Source organism: Capricornis sumatraensis, chromosome 10 (assembly GCF_032405125.1).
Source record: "Capricornis sumatraensis isolate serow.1 chromosome 10, serow.2, whole genome shotgun sequence".
In the NCBI taxonomy this organism is placed as follows: domain Eukaryota; kingdom Metazoa; phylum Chordata; class Mammalia; order Artiodactyla; family Bovidae; genus Capricornis; species Capricornis sumatraensis.
This window is the reverse complement of record NC_091078.1, coordinates 99,840,535-99,861,150: the sequence shown is the minus strand read 5'-3', so window position 1 is coordinate 99,861,150 and position 20,616 is coordinate 99,840,535. Positions and strand designations below refer to the sequence as shown.

At 54.3% G+C, this 20,616-nt stretch overlaps 2 protein-coding genes across 15 annotated transcripts in view; both read left to right on the top strand.

Annotated features, from left to right (window-relative positions):
- Positions 1-10,253, top strand: part of ATP2B2 (ATPase plasma membrane Ca2+ transporting 2) — a 118,114-nt gene extending 107,861 nt beyond the window's left edge. For 13 of the 14 annotated variants that reach the window (XM_068982256.1, XM_068982257.1, XM_068982255.1 and 10 more), the window contains 2 exons: positions 921-1,103; positions 9,942-10,253. In XM_068982256.1, the coding sequence (XP_068838357.1) occupies positions 921-1,103; positions 9,942-10,253 (495 nt within the window). Of the gene's footprint in view, positions 1-920; positions 1,104-2,831; positions 2,919-9,941 lie in introns of all 14 variants that reach the window. The other variant, XM_068982244.1, reaches the window with a different exon arrangement.
- Positions 10,254-17,235: 6,982 nt separating this feature from the next.
- SEC13 (SEC13 homolog, nuclear pore and COPII coat complex component) overlaps positions 17,236-20,616 on the top strand; it is a 36,318-nt gene continuing 32,937 nt past the window's right edge. The window contains exons 1-2 of the mRNA XM_068982220.1: positions 17,236-17,311; positions 19,788-19,832. Of these exons, the coding sequence (XP_068838321.1) occupies positions 17,309-17,311; positions 19,788-19,832 (48 nt within the window). The 5' untranslated portion in view covers positions 17,236-17,308. The remainder of the gene's footprint in view (positions 17,312-19,787; positions 19,833-20,616) is intronic.

The following is a 20,616-nucleotide window of genomic DNA, read 5'->3' as shown; positions in this document are numbered from 1 at the left end:
GCCCCAACAGACCTAAGACATTGGTCTTGCCTTCAAGCTGTTTCCGGGCTAAAGTGGGAAACTCCAGTAACAGAAATTAACTAGAAGGTCAACAAGGAATTTTAGTTTCACTCAAAATAACCTTCTTTAAACTTCAGAGTATCTTTGGAGAGTTGATAAACTAGATTTGACTTAGCAAGCCCAATCCCAGGGCACCCTTGAGCCTGGACATCTTTGTCTCATGAGGGTCTGCTTCCTTAGGGAGCCCTTGGCGTCTGGATGAACTGGTTCCTGACCCCTAAGGACAATGCCACCTCAGACTCCCAGGGAACCCCTGAGAGTATCCAGGCCAGCCCCTCTCTGTCCCTAGAGAAGATGTAAGGGGCCTCTGACTCCAGCCACCCAGTTACCCCATAGGGCCTGCCACCCAGGCCTCAGCCCTACGGACAAGCCCTTTGGAGGAAGAGTAAGAAGGAAGACATAGCCCCCTCCCATACTGCCTTCCCTTCCAGGAGGGCAGACATTCCAAGAGTCTCCCAGCATTCACTGCCCCCAGGCACCTAAGCTCCGAGCCCCTGTTGCCCAGGGTTGGGCACCCCAGGGACCTCAGGAGGAATAAGCCAGTGACTTAGACACACCATCTCCAACTCTGAGAACTGCCCCCCAGCTTTCCAGAAGGGAAAGCTAGAGCTCAGAGGGGTCACATGACTTGCCCAAGGTCGCGTGACCAGTGAAGTCTGGGGTAGTCAAAGGCACGTGTGTGTCCAGCTCCCAAGATTTCCCACTGCGTCCTGCAGACTCTGGATGAGTGAGGGAATTAGAAAGAAATCTAAAGATTGGGTTGGGGAAGTGGGGAGGTGGGTTGAGGGTAACTAGGTGAGTGAGTGACAGGAGCCGGCCCCCTCCGCTGCTGCTGACGCGAATGGCTGGCCCCTCTGCAGGTCATTGCCACCATCCCGACCAGCAGGCTCAAGTTCCTCAAGGAGGCGGGCAGGCTCACGCAGAAGGAGGAGATCCCCGAGGAGGAGCTCAACGAGGACGTGGAGGAGATAGACCATGCCGAGCGCGAGCTGCGGAGGGGCCAGATCCTGTGGTTCCGAGGTCTGAACCGGATCCAGACGCAGGTATGGGCGGCTCCCGGGGCAGGGTGGGCGGTGATGGAGATGAGGGGCGGGCCCAGACCCCACCCTCTGATCAGCCTGGGGTCCCCACGCTCTCCGCATGCACTCTCCCTAGCTGTGCGAGGGAATGTCCCACCTCCCCCATCCACTGGGCGAGGGGATCACACCAGGGTCACGCCCACAGTGGACTTTGGAGGGAGGGGTGGCTCTGAGGGCCGATGAGTGGGGGCTCCCTTCAGGGCTGTTGGGGGGCGGTGGATCAGGGCTGCCGGGCGGGCACCAGGAGGCCACGAGGGCGGCTTGAGGCCAGGGAGGGCCCCAGATTCTCCCGGCCAGGGGCTCAGCCCTGAGGCCCGGCTCTTCTGCGCATGCACGCACAGCTTCCTCCTGGGGTTGGGTGGGGGGTGCTTCAGGCACTCCCCCAGGCCCCACTGGGGCATTGAGTCAGTTTGGGGAACAAAGTTCGGTTTTAAAACACACTGCAAGGACACTGACGCAGAACACTGCACGGGATGTGTGTCCAGCCAAGAGCAGATTTCTTCCCCAGAACAGAGCCTGCCACCAGGTAACGCACGCCAAGACGGTGCGGCCCCTACACTCACGGCATCCCTCTCCCTGGGTCAGCGTTACAGTTCCCAGGGTGCTTTCACAGCCCTGCGTGGCGAAGAACAAAGAGACCCAGAGACCAAGAGTGGGGCAGTCAGTCTCCTGCCTAGCCAGCCTGGGAAGGTCATGGCGCCCCACCCCACCCCCGCACCCTCCGGGAAGCCTGTCAGGGCCCCCCCCCCCCCCGCAGGCTCGCAGACCCACGTGGCCAACCACTGCATTTCCACCCATTTGCAACACAAACAGATCACCTGGCCTGCCTCACCCTGCACAGGGCGCTGTCCCAAACATCTCCTGGGCCTTTCCAGCCCCCCACCTAGCTTTAGGGGTAACTAACGCTTGGGAGACAGCCCTTTGTGAGTGCTGGGTTCAGGGAGCAGCTTGCAGACCCAGAGCCTCCTGACGGCCAGCACTGTGGGCTCTGGAACTAGCCCTCCTGGTGGCCCCCACCACCCCCCACTGCCCCCGAGGGCTGGCAGCTGTCACACAGAGCCCTGGTGCTGACCCAGCCCGACCACCAAGGCCTTCAGGAGGACTCCAAGGACTGTAGTTTCTTGAGTGGGCACGAGTCCCCTCCAGCCTGACTCTTACGGACCACTAAATGGGTCAGTGCTTTGTCACAGCTTAGCCTTGCCAGGTAGGTTGGTGGTATCTCCCCTTCTGAAGGACAAGAAACTGCCTCCGGGCAGTGACCTGTCCAATGTCACCTAGCTCGTACATGACAGAGCAGGTATCTGGGCCAATGTCGGTCCTCCCTGGAGTCCCCTCCTCACCACTCCGGCTCCACGCATGGTCCCAGGGGCTGAGCACCCCCTCTGCCTACAAACCCCACGTTTAACATCCCCCCCCCCAGGCCCGCCCCAAGCCCACTGGCCCCCTGGCCGCTAGTGCGGTGCTGCTGCCGGGCCCTGGGTCTCCCCGCTCTCCCCGGGCCCCGGGAAGCCCAGGTGCCCGACTGAGCAGACGTCTCTCAGAGCCTTGGACGTGTCTGGTATTGTCGTCTTGGTGTAAGTGGCGTGTCGTCTTGCCGTGGCTGCGGCTGTCCTCGTGGCGTGGCACCTGTCAGTCGTGAAGCTGTCGTGTCCGTTCTCTTCGCAACTTGCCTCGTTCTCTCCTCCGTTGCAGATTGAAGTAGTCAATACTTTCAAGAGCGGGGCCTCCTTTCAGGGGGCCCTGCGGAGACAATCCTCCGTCACCAGCCAGAGCCAGGACGTAGCCAATCTCTCTAGCCCTAGTCGAGTGTCGTTGTCCAATGCTCTTTCCTCTCCGACCAGCCTTCCTCCTGCTGCAGCTGGGCGTGAGTGTGACCCCCTTACCGCCTCGGGAGCCGCCACTGCCAGCGCCGCGGGGGGCAGGCGGGCAGGGGCTGGGGGGCAGCCAGCCGCTCACGGTTAGGCCCAGGGAGCTGAGGGGCCCCGGCCGTTGAGGAGGAGGGTCCCAGATGATCAGCCGACCACAGCCAGGCACGGGGTGGCAGTCCCTTGGCGGGTCAGGGGCATCTGGAGTCAGGGTCAGGGGTTACCCACCAGGCCGTCGTGGGGTCGGGAGAGTCACGAGTGGTCAGTCTGGGTCAGTCAAAAGAGCACCGTCACTCAGGGAGGTTTCAGTGATCGAATGGTCACAGTCCCCCATAGGGTCACAGAGGCCAAGTGGGGGTGCAGTCAGCTGGGGGTATGAGGTGTCCCAATCAGTGTAGGGTCAGGAAAAGCCTGGCTTATGAGGGTCAGAGTTGGCCAGGAGATCACAGTCTTGCAGTCGAAGTCAGGCCAAGGGTCACTGTGGGTCAAGGGAGAAAAGGCTCTCGGGTCCCGGTCGGCCACAGCGAGGCCCCCCCACAGGGTGCGCTGGAAGTCAGGGATCACGTTGGTCAGGGCACCCGGGCCCCACGGGGATCGCAGCCCTGTGCCCCGCCGTGCAGACCCTCCGTCCTCCGCCCTGTGCATCTGACAGCCCCGGCTGCCTCGTGTACTCTCCTCCCGGCAGCAGGGCTTGGAGCACAGTGAAGGCCTGAGCCCTCCCTGGAAGGGACAAGGCTCCTGACCCCATTCCCCTTGACCTCAGCAGAGAACGGCGCGGTCTCATCCGGGCTGGCTGCCGGCAGGCTCGTGGACCTGGTCCGACCCTCAGCCTCCTCCTTCCTCATCGAAGGGGCAGCCTAGGAGTCTGAGCCCCTCCGTCAGCTTCCTCCCACGAGCTCATCTCCTTATACCATGGCTTCCGCCCAAGGTCACTCATCTCTGGCCTTGTCTAGATCTTTCTGAAACCCCCCAATGGCCTCGGGCCCCAGAGGGCACGAGAAGATCGTTTACCACCTGCCTCCCTTGCCTGGTCTCTAGTCAGCCCCTCCTAACCGCGGGGGAGCTGCAGTCTGGTCCCCTCTCTCCCAGCTGTGTGCTCACTCCCAGCCCTTGGGCTTCTTTCATGAGACTGCAGGCCTCGTCTCTTGTAGTTTATAAGGGGCCTCTATCCTCTTCTAAGCACAGAAGACCCAAAACACATATCCTCTGCCACCAGGCAAGAGAGGACCGCGTGCTGGGCGGGCACAACGCTGCCCGAGCCCTCAGGCAGGAGGCGTAAGTCACGGGGTGTTGCTGATGGTGTGTCCCACGAACCCTTCCGTGGGTGCAGTCCTGCCAGGTACGCGAGATGACAGGAGGCATGCAGAAACGAGGCAAAACCCTGTCCTGGTTCATCATCATGAAAACACAACGATGGGGAAACCAGAGGAACCAGGGTGAAGTGGGGCCGTTTGAGCAGATGGTGCCTGAGCCTCGTTTCCAGGAGGCCTTGTCACCGGAAGTCAGTGCCAGGCTCTCTCTGGGCAGAAGGCACTTTGATCCCACCCGCTTCTCCCTTCACACCAGAGAGGCCCCGCCTCAGCGGGAGGCCCGCACCCGTCGGCCCTACTCCTGCGTCAGCCAAGCCGTGGCCTTGCTCAGCGGTGCCTCCTACCTCCAAGCATGGAGACCAGAAGTGCTCGGGGCTGGACAGCCAGTGGGAAGTCCCTTTCTGCCCGTTCCCACGTCCCTCCTGCGTCCCTCCAGCAGGTCTGACTGCCAGGAGGTGGCCTCCAGGTCCAGTCCTTTGTCCTCCCTGGCTCGGTCTCTTCCTTGCAGCGTGGCGCCCTGCTCGTCCTGGCCAGCATGGAGCTCACAGCGCTCCGGGCCACCCCGCAGCCTCTCACTTGTTCGGCCTCGCATCTTAGCTCTCACGGTCTCGAGGAAAGCTCAGTCGTCTCGAGTCCTTTCTCCTGTTCTTTATAAAACCACTCAGTAAGGCCAGTCCTGGGCCAACAGGTTCTCAACACTCTTCCTTCAGAGAAATGCCCATCTCCACCTGCCCTGCGCTCCCTTTCTCTAAGGCAGCTTCCTTTCAGGCCAAGTTGATCCCTTTACCCCATGAGGTGACCCAGCTTTGGAAGAGCTTTTGAGAAGGAGCCTACAGGTCCTGCCCATGACCCGTCATTTTCTCAGAGGACCCTAAAGGGGCTGCTCAAGCATGACTCCCTCGCCCAAGCACCATCCTGCATCTCTCCAGGCATCACGCCTCCTTAGGGGTCTTGCATTCTTACCTGTGATTGTAGAATCCAGCCTGAGACTCTGGGTCCCTGCTGGGACCTTTTCTTGAGCATCAGGTCTCCAAAAAGCCTGGATATCCCCCTGCACGAGGGTACTTGTTCCAAAAGGGATCAAAGCCTTTGTGGTCTCAACACACAGATTTAGGTCAACACAGTCATGACGTGAACTCTAAATATATACTCCTTAGTTTCTCTTTTGGTTGAATAGTTTCTATAGTCATGTTGCCTCCTCTGGTCTCTAGGGACTCCCGGAGCCCTCTGGGTACCAGGCAGGTCCCTCCAGAAGCCCAGAGGCTTTCTTGGCACAGGGTGTGAAGCAGGTGGCCAGGAAGCAGGGCCCCACACGGGGTGGATGGAGAGATGGGCTGCCCCTGCCTCCTCCGAGCAGGATCTCCCCCCCCCCCCCAGGACTCTGGGTAAAAGAAGGTGCCTGCTGAGACAAAGAGCACCTGGGCTTTCTGCACCTTTGTTGCTGTTCAGCCCCTCTCATGTCCGACTCTGCAACCCCACGGACTGCAGCACCCCAGGCTTCCCCGTCCTTCACCACCTCTGGAGTTTGCTCAGACTCATGTCCATTGAGTCAGTGATGCCATCCAGTCTTGGAAGGAGTCCAACCATGGTCCCCTGGGCCATCAGAAATGATCACAGAGACCTAGGGGAGGGCTGTGAGTATGAGGCTGACTTCTGGAACACCCCCAGCAAGTCACACATCCCTCCCCCAGCACCACTGTGAGACAGAGGGGCCCCAGCAGACGGATGCCCTGCGGTGACCGGAGAGTATGGTCAGACTGACATTCAAATGATCAGAAGGAGACTCTGGCCCATGACCTCACTTTCCTCTTCCGATTCACTCAAAAGCGAGTTTCTCACCCAGAAACTTAATGGCGCGCCCCTAATACTTGAGCTCACCCACTGTTTTCCAAAGCACTTGCCCACATCCTCCTCTCCACATGCACCTCACAACTGAAATGGAAAGAGGGAGAACCTGCCAACACCTCCATTTATGGGAGCGAGTCTCTGAGGCTCGGAGAAGTGGCCTGACTTGGCCAGGATCACACAGCACGTGAGTGCCAAGAGACCTGACTCCAGAGTCCCCCGTTTTCCCCACCACCCGCACCACTTGCCAGACAAGCCCACAGAGGTTGAGTTTCCACTGTGGAACCAGTGCCCACACCCACAGCCACATGCAGTGAAAAGCAGCCAGTGCTCTGGGGGCCAGGGGGCCAGGGAAGCCATTCCTCCTCTGGAGATTTCCATCAGCCTGGCAGTGACTGGGGCAGGGGCGTCCTCCCATCAGCGATCAGGAACAGAGTTAGCATTCAGGTCTAGGATGCAAGGCCAACCTCCACGGCTCCTCTCTCTCTTACTCCCGCAAATTCCTAACCCATCTCAGGCCGTCTTCATATTTAGCAAGTTCGTAGCATGCTCTACGTTCATGAGTGAAGTTCCTGTTCCTTCGAACCAACCAGGCCCAGAGCATCAGACTCCTAACCCCAGACCGGCCACTTTACCAATGCCTTCCCAGTCTAGCGAGGGCATGCCCCCTCCCAGCCCCCTTCAGATTCCAGGCTTTGAGGACTGCTAGGATGAGGAGTCTGCGTCTCTTAGGTGGGGGATGAAGGAGAAGGGAAGGAAAGGAAGCCGGAGCTCTCATTAGCATCCTGGTAACTAATTTAGTGCTACCTTGGGTTGGCGAGAAAATGGCTTGCTTCTGGTTGGGGGTTGGGGGGAGCCCAGACCTCTCCGCTGTCTGAATATTCCATGTGTTTGTTTCCCTAGAGGGCTAGAGAACCCTGGACACAGAGTTCAGCAAGAGAGAGTGAAATTAAAAGAGGTTGTGAGTCTTTAACCTTGAGCCTGAAATGAATGTGAATCAACCCCAGACTCTTGGCTTCCTTGAAGCCGGGTAAACATTCGAGTATGTCCAACCCACCCCAGACCGGGACCTATGCATTTCCTTTAGAGCACCCCGCCTCCCCACCCCTTTGTGCTGATGAAACCAAAACATCTGAAGACCCCAGACCCTTCCTCTCTTCCCCCTCACCCCACGTCCCAGGGCAGCTTACGCCAGCAAAGGCCCATCCCCAGGGCAGGCAGGGAAGGGGAGACGGAAGAGCTTTTCTTCTTCCCATACTGTTTTCCATTTCAGCCGCGAGAGATCCGCAGTGGAGACTTGAAACGGCCGTGGCGGGGTGTCCCGGAAAGTCTTGTCCCCACAGTCTTTGTCCAGAGCAGTTCATTCTTTCTGTCGTCTCCATTCCAGGGGGAGGGCGAGGGGCCTGCATCTCATTGTGTGTCGTCCCCTCCGCGTTGTCAGTCACACAACAGGGTCCTGCCACCATCCCTCCTCCTCCACCAGGCGCTCCCCGGCTGGCGTCTCATTGCAGCTCAGCCTCCGAACACTCTGGGCATGGGGCTGAGCAGCTACAGCGGTCATTACTGTCCCCATTATACAGTTAGGAAGACTGAGGCCTGCAACATCTTTTTTGTTGTTTTCACTTAACCAAGGGAGTAATGGCCCAGTTATCAGGAGGTCAGAAGACTGCATAATCTCTACAGAGCCACAGATAGGGTATCCAGGGAGAGAGACGTCTCTGAACAGCCACATGGCCATCACGGAGGGCCAGCACTAACGCATGGTGTCTGGCTGGCTCTTGCTTTAGCACCCAATGCCTCTTATTGAAAGCAGGATCCCACCAGGCAGATTTCCAGAATCCCCAGCCCAACAGCACAAAAGAAGGACCAGGGACAGAGGTGGTTTTGAGAAGATGAGGAAGAGTCAGAACTAGTAAGTGATGGCTGGCAGCAGAGGAGAAAAATTTTTTTAAAAAATCAAAACTTTGGAGTCTTACACAATACCAAGAGGGCTCACTGATAAACTTAAATTCTTTATGTTCTCTAAATTAGAAGGCAGAGGAGCTTGTGATGTGCTTTGCAAAGACTCCTCTCTGAAATAGTCAAGTAAACCCTGAGCTATGACACTTAAAACCATCAGCCACAGTCATCATGAAAAGTCACTTCCATGGACAGGGCTTTCCCACCACGCACCCCACCAACCTGGGTTTAGTGCCACAAATCCCGGGATCGCAAGGGCCTTCCCACACCCACCCTGTCCGGTCCTCTGCCCCCAACCCCCAGGCCTGTGATGTGGGGGCAGGAAGGCTGAGCTCTCCGGGTCAGCATCCCCACCTCCTCTGCTGAGGGTCGGCTCCCCCGAGGCATCACTGATGCCTGTTTTCCCCCCCCGCCTGCTGGCTCCGCTCTGAGTGGGGGCTGGGAAGAGAGGAGGAGGCACTTTTGTCCCTTCGGACCCTCACTATGCAGGCAGGGCTCCCCTCCCAGGAGTTCAGAGACAGGACCCTCTCTTCAAAGCGAGGGTTCTGTTGCTGTGCCCCCTGTGAGGCGGGACAGGGGGTGACCAGCCTGGTGGCGTGGCTCGCCCGCAGTCAAGGTGCCAGAAGTGGCAGAGCCGGGACACAGACTCGGGCCTTCCTGACTCCGTGTCCAGGGCTCTGTCTGCTGGCCCGGATGCCTCCGTGTCCGGCCTCCTTCTGTTCAGCAGGGAACCCAGCTTCCAACTGAGACCCAGACAAGGAAAGAACCCGGCTGTTCTGTGGCTTAGTTCCGAACCCTCTTAGAATCCTACCCAGGGGCTGAGTTGGCCCCTCTGATTCTGGCCTAATTTTTCGGTTTTGTGTTTTCAAAGCACAAATAAAGAAAGAAGGAAAAAAAAAAAAAGGAAATCAGGGACCCCAAAGCCAACTCCAATGACTGGCCAGGGCTTTGAGTCTATACTCGAGTGTTTACCTCCCAAATGCATGAAGGAAAGAAGCGTTGGGTACAAACGACCTCCGTTCACATTGTGCAGGCTTCCAAGTGTAGCCGTGTGTCCGTCTGTGTGTGCCGTGTGGTTCCCGTCCCCCCACCGCAGCATGCTCCCGAGCCCCGAATGTCATCGGCCGCCGGCTCCTCCGCGCTTTCTGGCTGCCTCTGCTGCACCCCAGAAAGCCCCGAGTTGGCTTCGGTTTGCTTTGCTGCTTTGGTTCGATGTCCCCCTTCTCTGTCTGGCCCTCATGTGTCCCCCCTTTCATCCCGGCTCACCCAGCCATCTCTCATCTCTGTTCCTTGTGTGTGTGACGCGTTATCTGTTCCATGTCGTGTCGTTCCTTAACGGTGTGTGGTTTTTCTAAGATGAATTCTTTTTTTTCTTTTTTTAACAAATAGCCTCTCCTTCTTCCTCCTTGATTCCCACCTGACCCCGCTACCCTTCTGCATGGTCGAAGCTCTGCTTTCCAGTTAACAAGGCTCAGTCTCTCACTAGGTCTGGGTGCCCACTGGAGTGGACTAAGCTTCCTCCAACCACTGTTCCCCATCGTCTCTACGGCGGGGCTTCCTTCGTTCTGTCCTAATCCTGTAGTCTGTCCCCAAACCAAGCAAGTAACATCAAACAAAAAAGACCTCCCGGATGCACATACCCTGAGCCCCCTCCCTCTTCCATTCTTCCCGCTCCCGTCCGCGCTCACGACACCGTGGATTCCAGCCGCCCGCTGTGCCCCGCCCCTCTTCCTCCCCACCCCCTCCCCCGAGCCCGCCCCCGACCCCCCGAGCTCGACCACCGCGCCCCGGTGGTGCGCCTCACCGCCGCCCTTCCCTTGCAGATCCGCGTCGTGAAGGCGTTTCGTAGCTCTCTCTATGAAGGCCTAGAAAAGCCTGAGTCTCGAACCTCCATCCATAACTTCATGGCTCATCCTGAGTTCCGGATCGAAGATTCGCAGCCCCACATCCCGCTCATCGACGACACCGACCTGGAAGAAGATGCCGCGCTCAAGCAGAACTCGAGCCCGCCCTCGTCGCTCAACAAGAACAACAGCGCCATCGACAGCGGGATCAACCTGACGACCGACACAAGCAAATCAGCTACCTCTTCAAGTCCAGGGAGCCCCATCCACAGCCTGGAGACGTCGCTTTAGCTGAGGAGCCGCCCCCCCCCAACCAACCCCGCCGCCGCACCACACCCACCCCCCACCCGGGCAGCCACCCACCCAGGCACCTGACCGACCCAAGCAGCAGCGAGCAACAGCAGGAAAAAAAAAAAAAAATACTGGCGAGAACACCGATTCCACCCAGCAGACCCTTTTTTTTCTGGCTGTGATGCTGTTTGAACTCTTTTTCACCTTGAGGCGAGGGCGGGATCTCGTGGGGAGCGGGGCTTAAGGGAGTGAGCTGGGGTTTTCCCAGAACTAGCCCTTCCTGGCTCCCGGCTGACATGGACCAGCCATGCCCCCTGCCCAGCGCCAGCCACATCCCTGCATGAATGTACTGCATACTTCTGGTTCTCCCCTGGTTTGGTTTTTGGGGGGTTGGGGAGGGGATTTGTTTCGTTTTGTTTTTCTTTTCTTAGGCGGGAACTGCAAAACAGACTCTTTTCTGAGACTATTTATCCAATCCACTGGTCTGTGAAGTTTTTGAGATGCTTGCATAGCATGGTCTCAGTTGTACAGGTTAATTTCACAACTTTTTGAAATTGCAGAGCTTAACTCGCCTGGTAAATTTGCACCAATGGAACCGAAGAACTTCAGACACTCACAAGGTTATATCCATTTCTTTGTATCTATATCAACGTATACTTCTCTGAGACTGTATACGTCCATATAGATAGGTAGATATATATATATATATAAATATATATACATGGATATATAAAATTTTTTTGCCGGCATGTTGCCTTGTTTCCGCTTAAATTGCTCTATTTTAACTTATTTATGTCCTAAAAGAAGAATGTAATTTGTTTACAAACCTGTAGATAACGTCTTCGGCTATTTGTATGGTTTAAGAACACTGGTGGCTGAGATGCTATAAAAACAGCTCAGCCTGGCAGACACCTCCCTGGGTTGCATCCTTGATGTTTTACAATAGCCATGCTCTGATTTTTTTTTTTTTGCCTGCTATTTCCGTTCGATAATGTCACTACCGTGGGAGGCAGGAGTCAAGTGTGAGCGGGTATCCATCCTGAGGGGTCCAACAGCGTGCTCGGTAGACAAAGGGGGAGGTGGAGAGAAGTCCTCGAGGGCTCCAAGCACTGATGGCCGGCCGGCCACAGGGCCTCGGGGTCCACAAAGCACTGAGTGAAGACTCTCTCAATGAAACTCACTTGAGTTTACCAAGAGCACTTGCAACAGAGGTTCTCTCTGGCAGGGTCTGTGCAGAGACTGAGGTAGTGCGGCAATATTATAAATGATGTTGTGTTGATTTTTTTTTTCAGTTAGTAATTTAGAGGCTTATTTCCTCATAGATTGCAGCAAATGCGCTGTTGGCATATTGGATGAGGATCATTAAGGCTTGCTGCTTTTATTTTTATTTTTGAAGAATAGCCTTTTTCTCTGCACTACTTAGATCCGAACAAACCTTATGATGTGTATATTGAGATGTATTCAGTGTGATTTTTTTTAAACCAAATCGTCTTCCTGTAGTCGCAATATATACTGTAGCCTTTGAACAGCAAGTCTTGCTTTCCCCGACAGAAAGCCATTCTGAAACCCTGCAGTATCACAGGTGAGAAAAGGTGGTTATTTCTCCCCCGCCCCGAGACAATAACAGCACTAGTAATCCCACTTAATAAGAGCTTATTTAATTGTATGTCAGCCTCTTAACTGCTAAGCACTTTGTGGGTATCAGCTTTTTTCATAAAAGAACTTTTGTATTGAATACAAAGTTTGCTTTGAGACTTTTCAGCATACGATCTTTTTCCATAAACTTGTACAGTGCAAAAGACATTTTGAATACCATGACCGATGATGTCCCATGCTTCAAGGAAAACCAAAACGCTTCCCGCCTCGCTTGCAAAATGCATTCTTCATACTGACCCTTCCCACGGTTGCTCTGTGTCAGCCCGGGCCCTTCCCTTCTCCAGGCCCAGAGAATTCTTCCACAAACAAGATTGAGAGCCACTCGGGAAAAGAGCCATAGTCAGCTGGGAGAGCGTGCGTCTGGACGGCTGTGGAGAAACCTGAGGGTTTGGGATCCCGAGACAGCCCATCCCACCTGGCAAGACCTTCCTGGAAGGAGGACCTTTTTTTAGCAAGAGCATCTCCTGAATGTCAAGAAGCATCTCTGAATGTAGCCAGCAGAGGAAACTGTGTCCCCCGAAGGGGTGACCAGCCCTCAGACGTGTTTATTGGATTCCAAGACCAACACCGCCCACACCGCCCACTGCTCTCCTTCGAGAAAGACCTGCTCCTGTAGAACCTGGGGCAGCTTTGGAACGTGGTGTGTTTTTTCGTTTCTGTTGTTTTTTGTAGTTTCCTTTTTTGAGGTTCTCCATCTCCCCCTGTTTTCCAACCGTGTGTCCATGACCTCATTCCATGACACCAGGAAAGCCCGGCTTGCACATGAGGCCTCCTTATTTGCAGCCAGGATGCAAGGGAAGCAGTAGGGGTCTCCCAGAGGGGGGCTCAGCTCCAGGGAGAACAGGGAGCCATGGAAACTAGAATGCCCCCACATCAGTACTGGTCTTTTCTTGTCAGGAATGATGGATGCACACACACACACACACACACAGGAAATGACTGGTTTGTCAGAACTCACTGTAGTACATAAAGCTTGCACTCAGCGTCCTATATCTAGCAGCATGGGGTACGTTTGGCAGTTCACCCCATTAGGGGGTAAATAATTTATGACCATTCATCTGTTTTTATGAATTTTTTTAATCTAGACAATAATTGTAAATAAAGAACTCACCATCTCTGTTCATTTAATACTATGCAATGGTGATGCTTTCAATTGCTGACTCTTCTTACTCCTGCAGTGTGGTTCTGAAATGTCTGTGGTCTTAAAACAAACAAAAAAAAAAAGGCAAAAAACAACATCAAACAGAACACAGTGACTATATCCTCTGTAATATATACTTTTTTTACCTGGTCAGGGACTGCACCATCCTCTTAGATTCCTGTCTGCCCTCTGGACAGGGGTTCCAGAAGCAGGTAGCAGACTCGGTTCTGAGGCCTAAGCTCACCAATCTGTCTCCCCCTCCACGGATGAGGGACGAGCAGCGGGCCCATTCAATGAGCCACCCACCTTTGGAGGTGGACAGGGAGGAAACTGAAGACTTTCCTTCCTAACTCAGCAGCAGCCTGGGTTACTCCCACCAACCACCCCCCCATGGCCCCTTCTGCCCATGTCCCAACCAGAGCAGAGAGTGGACAAGAAAGAGGGGTCCCTGTTTCTGAGCACAGGCCAACGGCAGTGACTACGCTGGGGCGAGGATCCTGGACCTGTCTCAGCCCAGGCAGCCCAGTGATTGAACAGCCACCCTTCCTCCACCGCGTTGAAATTGCCCCTTTCCCACACCCTGGCAGCTTCGAGAGACTTGTATCTATTTCTGGAATTTCCACTCTGGTCCCTCATCAGAGTTTCTCATCTGACCAGCCACCTAGTTTTAATTATTGTCACTTTAGATGATGTTTTTATTATGTAGTGGGACAAATACCCTTCGTGCTTTTTTTTTTTTTTTTGAGCAAAATTTCCTGGTTATTCTCTCACGTCTATTCTTCCAAGTAAACTTAAAATGTTGCCAAATCCTCAATCCTTCTGCCTTCCTCTCACCCCAAATATTGGGCCCTTTCATCACAGGTGCAAATGTCATGCCGCCATTGTAAGCACTGTCCACTCCGGCTCACTAAATAGAGAGCCCTTTAAGGAGAAAGAAGGGCATCCTAGCTCTTGAGGGAAGCCTGATACTCCTCCCATCATCTCACCTGTCCCCTGAGCCAGGGTGTTGTCAGGAGAGGCCACTGAGCCCCCACCCAATATCAGTGTGGGCCCCCAAATCACCCACCTTGCCTGTGATGGGGTGGACCCTCCATCCGCCCCCGTCCAGGTGAGAAAGAAGGTTCTCTCCCAGACTCAGAGCTACCAGAATGTGTATCCCACTTGCCAGTTCTCTTCATGGAGAAATGTTTATTCCTGGTTCCTTTTCCTGAGCTGTTTTTGTGGGGAGGGGGGTCACCCCTTGGTCTTTATTGACAGTTTTCAGCAGGTCCCTGGTGGGTCCTCCAGGATGCAGCCGTTTCTTGCCTGGACCTTCTCACCACCCTGACTCCCCCTAGTGGTTTTGCTCTACTTGCAGGAGGCTGTCAAGTACACTGTGACATGCCTCCCAACGCCGGACTCTCTCCAACGGGCCCCAAGATCCCACCATTAGAAGGTGTGGGGAGGGGAGGGGACGGGCTGCATTTCTCTGAAGGTTTTTGGGTCCTCCAGAGCCAAGGCCAAAATCAAACAATAGCGGAAAATCCCCAGGTCTTTCTCAAGTCCCAAAGCGAGCTCTCCTGATTTTGACATAAAGATCCTGTCCGCCCCAGTAGGGGAGGGGGGATCCCAAGCCCTGGGCATCAGCCATCACCCCCTACAACGAAAACAAGATATTTAAGGCTGCTTTGGGACCGCCCTTCTCGGCTCCCCCACGTCTTGTGATGCCTGTGGTGCTCTCCCTCCCGACCTTTCCTCTCGGGAGGGTCGGTCGCCACACTTTGCTGACTCTTGTGTGCACATATTTTATACCAGAGTAAGCAAGGAAATGGTGCCGCCTCCAGCTTCCTGAGCTGCCCGGGCTCTGGGGGGCTCTGGGACAATCGGGGCTGGGAAGTGACTGTGCTCTTATTGTACACTCTTGATTTCTCTGTATCTATGGCTTGTGCTCTTTGTAACTAATGGGATTTGTCTGCCTTTTCAACACTATACTGAGCAATAACAATAAATGCACACGTGGAAATGTAGACACGGTACACATCACAAGGCCTTTTTCCGCGGGATGGCTGGGTCCCTGCCCTCCGTGGACTTGAACTCAGAGGGAAACAGTGCCTGGAAGGGAAAGGCAGTTTACCTGAGGGTGTGCAGGGCAGGTGCAGTCTCTCTCCTTCCACTGAATCACGCCTTCCTGTACCATTTGAGGGAGGCAAGTTCAGTGTTCCGTGAGTCATTAAACCTCCACGAGGAATAGCTGACAAGCCCAGATGGCCAGACTTTTGGGGGAAGAGACCTCGGGAGGACAAAGAGGTGGAGATCCAGGTTCTAGGGGGTCAGGGCACCAAGGAAAGAAAGCTAACAGTGGCCTGACTTGGGGTCTGGGATTAACCAGAGGGAGGTGACGGGAGATATAGACAAAGGATGTAGGTGTCATCCCCTCCTGGGGACAGGGAGATGCAGAAGGGAGCCTGGCACGCTAAGAGTCTGAGCTTTGCACACCTCTGGTGAACATTAGCAAAGAACAGGAACGTGCCCAGATCAGGAGACAGGCTGAGGGTCACACGTGCACACACACGCACACACAATCCCAGCTCTTCTCAGGGGACTTCCAGAACAAGCACCACAGGTCCAATCAGCTTCCAAACCCAAACCCAGTTTCACATCCAAAGGTCCATTTACTCCCAGCATCAACCTTGCAGAGAAGGTTTCATTACAGTTTCCACCTAACAGAAGAAGAGACAACAGTTCAGAGAGGTGAAGGGTGTGCCCACCTAGTAAGCAGGAGATACAGTATTGATACCTAGCAATCTTGATTCCAGGGTTGGCACTCAAAACTTTTCAGTCCCACCAGCAAATACCTTCATGAATAGGATACAGGTGCACTGTTTCTCCCAAATCCTCAGTCTCTCAGACTGCAATGCCAACACCAGGGAATCCCCTATGCCCCATGCATTGTGTTTATATCTAATGTGTTATTGTCCTCATCTTATACTCAAGGAAAATCGGGCTCAGAAAGAAGCGATATGACTTTATCACTCAGAGACTCAGTACTACATCTACAGATTTGAGATCAGGAACTGTCCCTGGAAGAACAGGAGACCCAAGAGCGAGCCCTCCCCCCCCACCGTTTTGTTCCCTGCAACATTTTTTTCCATCATAAACAGCAGTCCTCAAACCCTTGGAATATTCCCCCATTAGAGGGAAATTGCAGGTCTTGAAAGCTGGGGTGGGGGTGGAGTGTGAGTTGCAATCTGGAGGTCCAGCCCTGAGTTCTGTAAGACTCCACTCTCCGGCCCCCTCTCCCAGCTCCTTGATGGTTTGTCACACCCTCTGGGGTCTTAACATCATCCCTCCAGCAGGGACCATCTTCTGGTAGGACACTTCCCTCCAGTTTCAGGAGAGGAAACAGGGACTCTGACTCATCTAAGGGGGGTCTAAGTTCCATCCTGGGTCACTGAACTCCTAAAAAGCCACGAGAAGCCCAGGGCTGCCAGACCATGTGAGGCTGAGGGGAACCGCCCCACGGGCTCTGTCCAGCTACAGCATTCTCGCTGTGCAGGCGAGAAGCCAGGGACCTAGGGGTTGGGGAAACTGGCGACCGGATCCTGGGCTCCAGCTGCAGGAGTCGAGCTGAGATCCCTCCTTGCCCGGGGCATCTAGCCGGTGGGCCACATTCACAGGATCCCAGAGCCCTGATGGAAAAGGCGGTTTCGGAGGCATGAATCCTCCGGCTTGGAAGGGGCAGGAAGAGAGACAGGCTCAGCTCCTGGCAAGGGGCTTATTTGCTGGGCTTCTTTGCCCCTGCTCCCAGCTTGGGTCCTGAGGAGACACTAACAAGGAAGAACAAGGACCATTCTGGCCACTGCCCCCCAAATTAATCATCCTAAAAGGTTCATCATAAGGCCCGTAGCACCCAAAACCGCAGAGGCGTTCCTTAGGAGTCCTTTTTTTTTTTTTTTCCTGTGTGGATCTCAGGAAAAGGGAAGAGTTGGGGCGCGAGGGAAGACAGGCTAAAGCTTCAGATTACTAGTCCCGGGTCTGGGTCGCCATGGAAACGAGAGTCCCACCCCGCTTTGGTCTCGCGCTCTACGCTCGGAGAAGGGGAGGGGCCATGGCCCTCAGGAGAGGACGGAACGTTTGTGCGAGCGGAGCTCGCTGCTGCCCGGAGGCTCCGGCGTCCGGACCCGACGGGCTTCCAGCCCGACGCCGGAAGTGAGCTGTTCCGAGGCGACGCGGGGTCCTGCCACGTCTGAGTCCAGAAGCCGCTGCCGCCGCTACAGCCATGGTGAGTGTTGGGGTCGGGGTCGCGGCCCTCCCGGGTCCTCGCCGCGCTGAAGTTCGAGCCCCACTCTGGGGCCGTACAGTTCTGCCGCACCGCTCGGATTTGAAGTTCGGTGGCTCTAGGGGTGGTCAGAGGCAGGCCGCGGAACCTCTCAGAACTCTGCGGACAGCCCAGGTGCCGCGTCCCCTGCTCTCCTTTCCTTCTCCCGCAACAATTGAAAACAAAATCCCAAACACCGTAGGAGCCGCTGTATTCTGAGCCCTTAGCGGGTTCCGAGCATTGTTCCTAATCTCAGCCTGCCCACAGCCCCGTGAAGTCGATTCAGGTAAGCCAGGGTTCTCGAGGAAATGTCTGTGCCTAGGTTTTTGAGGAAAGCTGGGTGAGCCCACAAGGCAGGACGCTGGGTTTGGTCCTTGCTCTGCAGGAGACTGGGTTTTAAGTTTCTTGGGGTTTTTCCTGGCCTTTTACTGAGTAGGTACTGAGTAGAGTTGGGGTCTCTTATGCTATGACAGTCAGCTTTTTTTTTAAATGAGTTTTTAACTCCTTAGTTCTGAAGAGGTGAATTGTTTTGAGGGCTGTCTTTTACTACCCAGTGAAGACCAGACAACTTGAGGTGCTCGGAAGGATGAACTTTTTTTTTTTTTTAAGTAGCTTAAAAAACAAAAAACACGCACTTATTCATCAGTCCTGGTTGGTGAGAGAGTGGGTTCAAAATAAATGCTGATAATCTGCAAGGTCCCCGATGAACTAGTATGCAACTACCAGTAAGTTTTCTTTCTGTGTCCTTAGCATCGGGCCATTAACTTAGGCAACTGGATGTAACGCCTAGATAGGCAGGCTAGTGGGGTGGAAAGCTTTGTGGGGTAGGAATTATTAATGGCAGGTGGGGGCTCTTCTCCCATCGCCACCTTTGAGTAGCCCTGGAGCAGGTGTCTTCCCTTCTCTGGGCTTCATATCCTTTGTCAGCTGGCTGTGAACTCTACCCTTTGGCTTTCCTAGTGCACACGTGAAAGCACTTTATAACCCCGGGCAGCTTGCTGCAGGTAGGAGAGGCTTCTCTTTCTCTGGCTTCCTTGCCTTTGCGGATCGTGGGGACCTGCTTTGCAGGGCGTCTAGACTTTGATGAGAGAATTTGTGTTTGCGTGACGTGCCCCTTTTGCACTGCTTTGTAACCATCCTCTTCCAGCGTCCTCCTTTCTGAAAAGTCGGGTCAGGTTTTAAACCTGCTAGGAAAAGATGAAATGGGGGAGACGGTAAGAAGTATCATTTCCAGTCTGAAACCTGCCTTTCAGTCTCGTTTGTGTCCCGAGTTTTGAGAGACTAGTGGTGGAACATAGTCCAACTGTCCATTTTTGTCCATTGACTTATTCGTTCAGCAGATAGTCACTGAGTTCCTTCGGGTTGCAAAACGCTGTGCTGGGTGATGAGAGGATGCAGAACTGTCAGTGACACCAACCCTGGCTCTGGGGAGCTCACCTTCTAGTTGGGAGAAGGAGGCGTCTAAAGTGTTGTAGACATTCAGTGTTGATATTCAGAGGAGTTTGGCCAGTCGGGAAATCTGGGAATCTTCAAGACCCGGTGTTGGGGGGCGGGGTGTGGTCATAATTTGAGCTGAGTCTCAGAATGGATATGAAGGTATGGTAACTGTACTCCAGCCAGCCCTGCGAACTGGACTCTCTCACAGGTGGTGGACCAGGGAGCAGCCTCAAGAGAATCAATTGAATCGATTAATCAAAGTCTTTAGGTGAAAATCCTGTTATGCAGAAAGCTGCCTGGAACATCCGAGGCTCTGTCCTCTAGGAAGGCTGCCCCGTGGTCCGGCTGTAGCTCCCTCGGAGTGCCTTTTCACCCTCAAGCGTAGCCAGGAACCCCCGTGCCACTGTCCCCGATCTTCGCTCGTGTTATCCCCTCTGCTTGGACTGTACTTTTTTACCCTTGTGTTAGTCATTCAAGTCTTGTCCAACTCTTTGCAACCCTATGGACTGTAGGCCGCAAGCTCCTCTGTCCATGGAATTCTCCAAGCTAGAATACTGGAGTGGGTTGCCATGCCTTTCTCCATAGTATCTTCCCTGGTCCAGGGATTGAACCCGGGTCTCCCACATTGCAGGCAGATTCTTTACCGTCTGAGCTACCAGGGAAGCCACCTGCCAAATTCCTCCTCATCTGAGCCCTTTTTTTTTTTCCACCACCACCAGCCCCTCAGACTGCTATAGCACATACTAACCCCATTAAAATATTCATTCTGCCTGATTGGGGTTACTTCCAAACAGGCTTCTCTGGGGCAAGAAGTACCTCTTTTCTATGTCTACATCTCCAGTCCCTGGCATAGTGCTTGGCACAACAAAGGCACTTAGAGTGAATGTTTACTGAATGAATGAATGGTCAGATGCTATCAAGAACTTTAAAAGTGGTGGATTTAATGAGATGATTGCATTCTAACTACCATCAGTTCATTTACCAACAATATCTTTGGTTTTAGGTGTCAGTAATTAACACTGTGGACACTTCCCATGAGGACATGATTGTAAGTATTCCTTTAGCCCTTCCTCACATGCTGAGGACATGGGCATCTCTGTTGATGATTTATGAGTCCAGTGTGGCTTTGCAGCCTTTTCCAGTCAGGCTGTAACCTCAGGAGTATGGTCAGTCTCCAGGCAGGCCCTCTGAGTTGACAGGGCTGTGACAGTCTGATTACTCGAAGTCAGGAAAAACCCAGAAACAGTTTGCAGCTCAAGGTACTTAGTCTCCTGGCCAGAAAAGTAACTGCCTCTGGGATGGGATGGAAGTGGGTACAGAGGTTTGAAATAGTCTTCCCACCTATCTTCCTCTTGCTGCCACTTCTTAGCCCCATTGAAAAGGGGATTAAAGAAGAAAAAATAAGGACTTCTCTCGTGGTCCAGACTTATGCTTATTGGAAGCCGTATGCTTCCAGTGCAGGGAGCACAGGTTTGATCCCTAGTTGGGAAGGTTCTGCCTGCTGCGTGATGTGACCAAAAAAAAAAAAGAAGGAAAGAAATAGGAAGATGACTCAATAAAAAGGCAGAGCCAGGTCGGACCACCACAGATGGCAGGCCAGACAGTGCCCTTTGAACCAGAAGTCATTAACTCAGGGTGTGTCCTGAGAGGTGAACACCTGGCTTGGTGTACAAGGACAGGGCTGTGGGAGAAGGTCCAGAGGTCAGAGTCTCCAGCAGAGGATGCAGCCTCTGCTTCATGCAGGGCAAGGAGTGCAGGAAGCCTTGAGCAAGGCCCAGGTCAGTCAGCCTACAGCATTGCATCCCAGGCATCCTGCGCTCACGGTCTCCCTC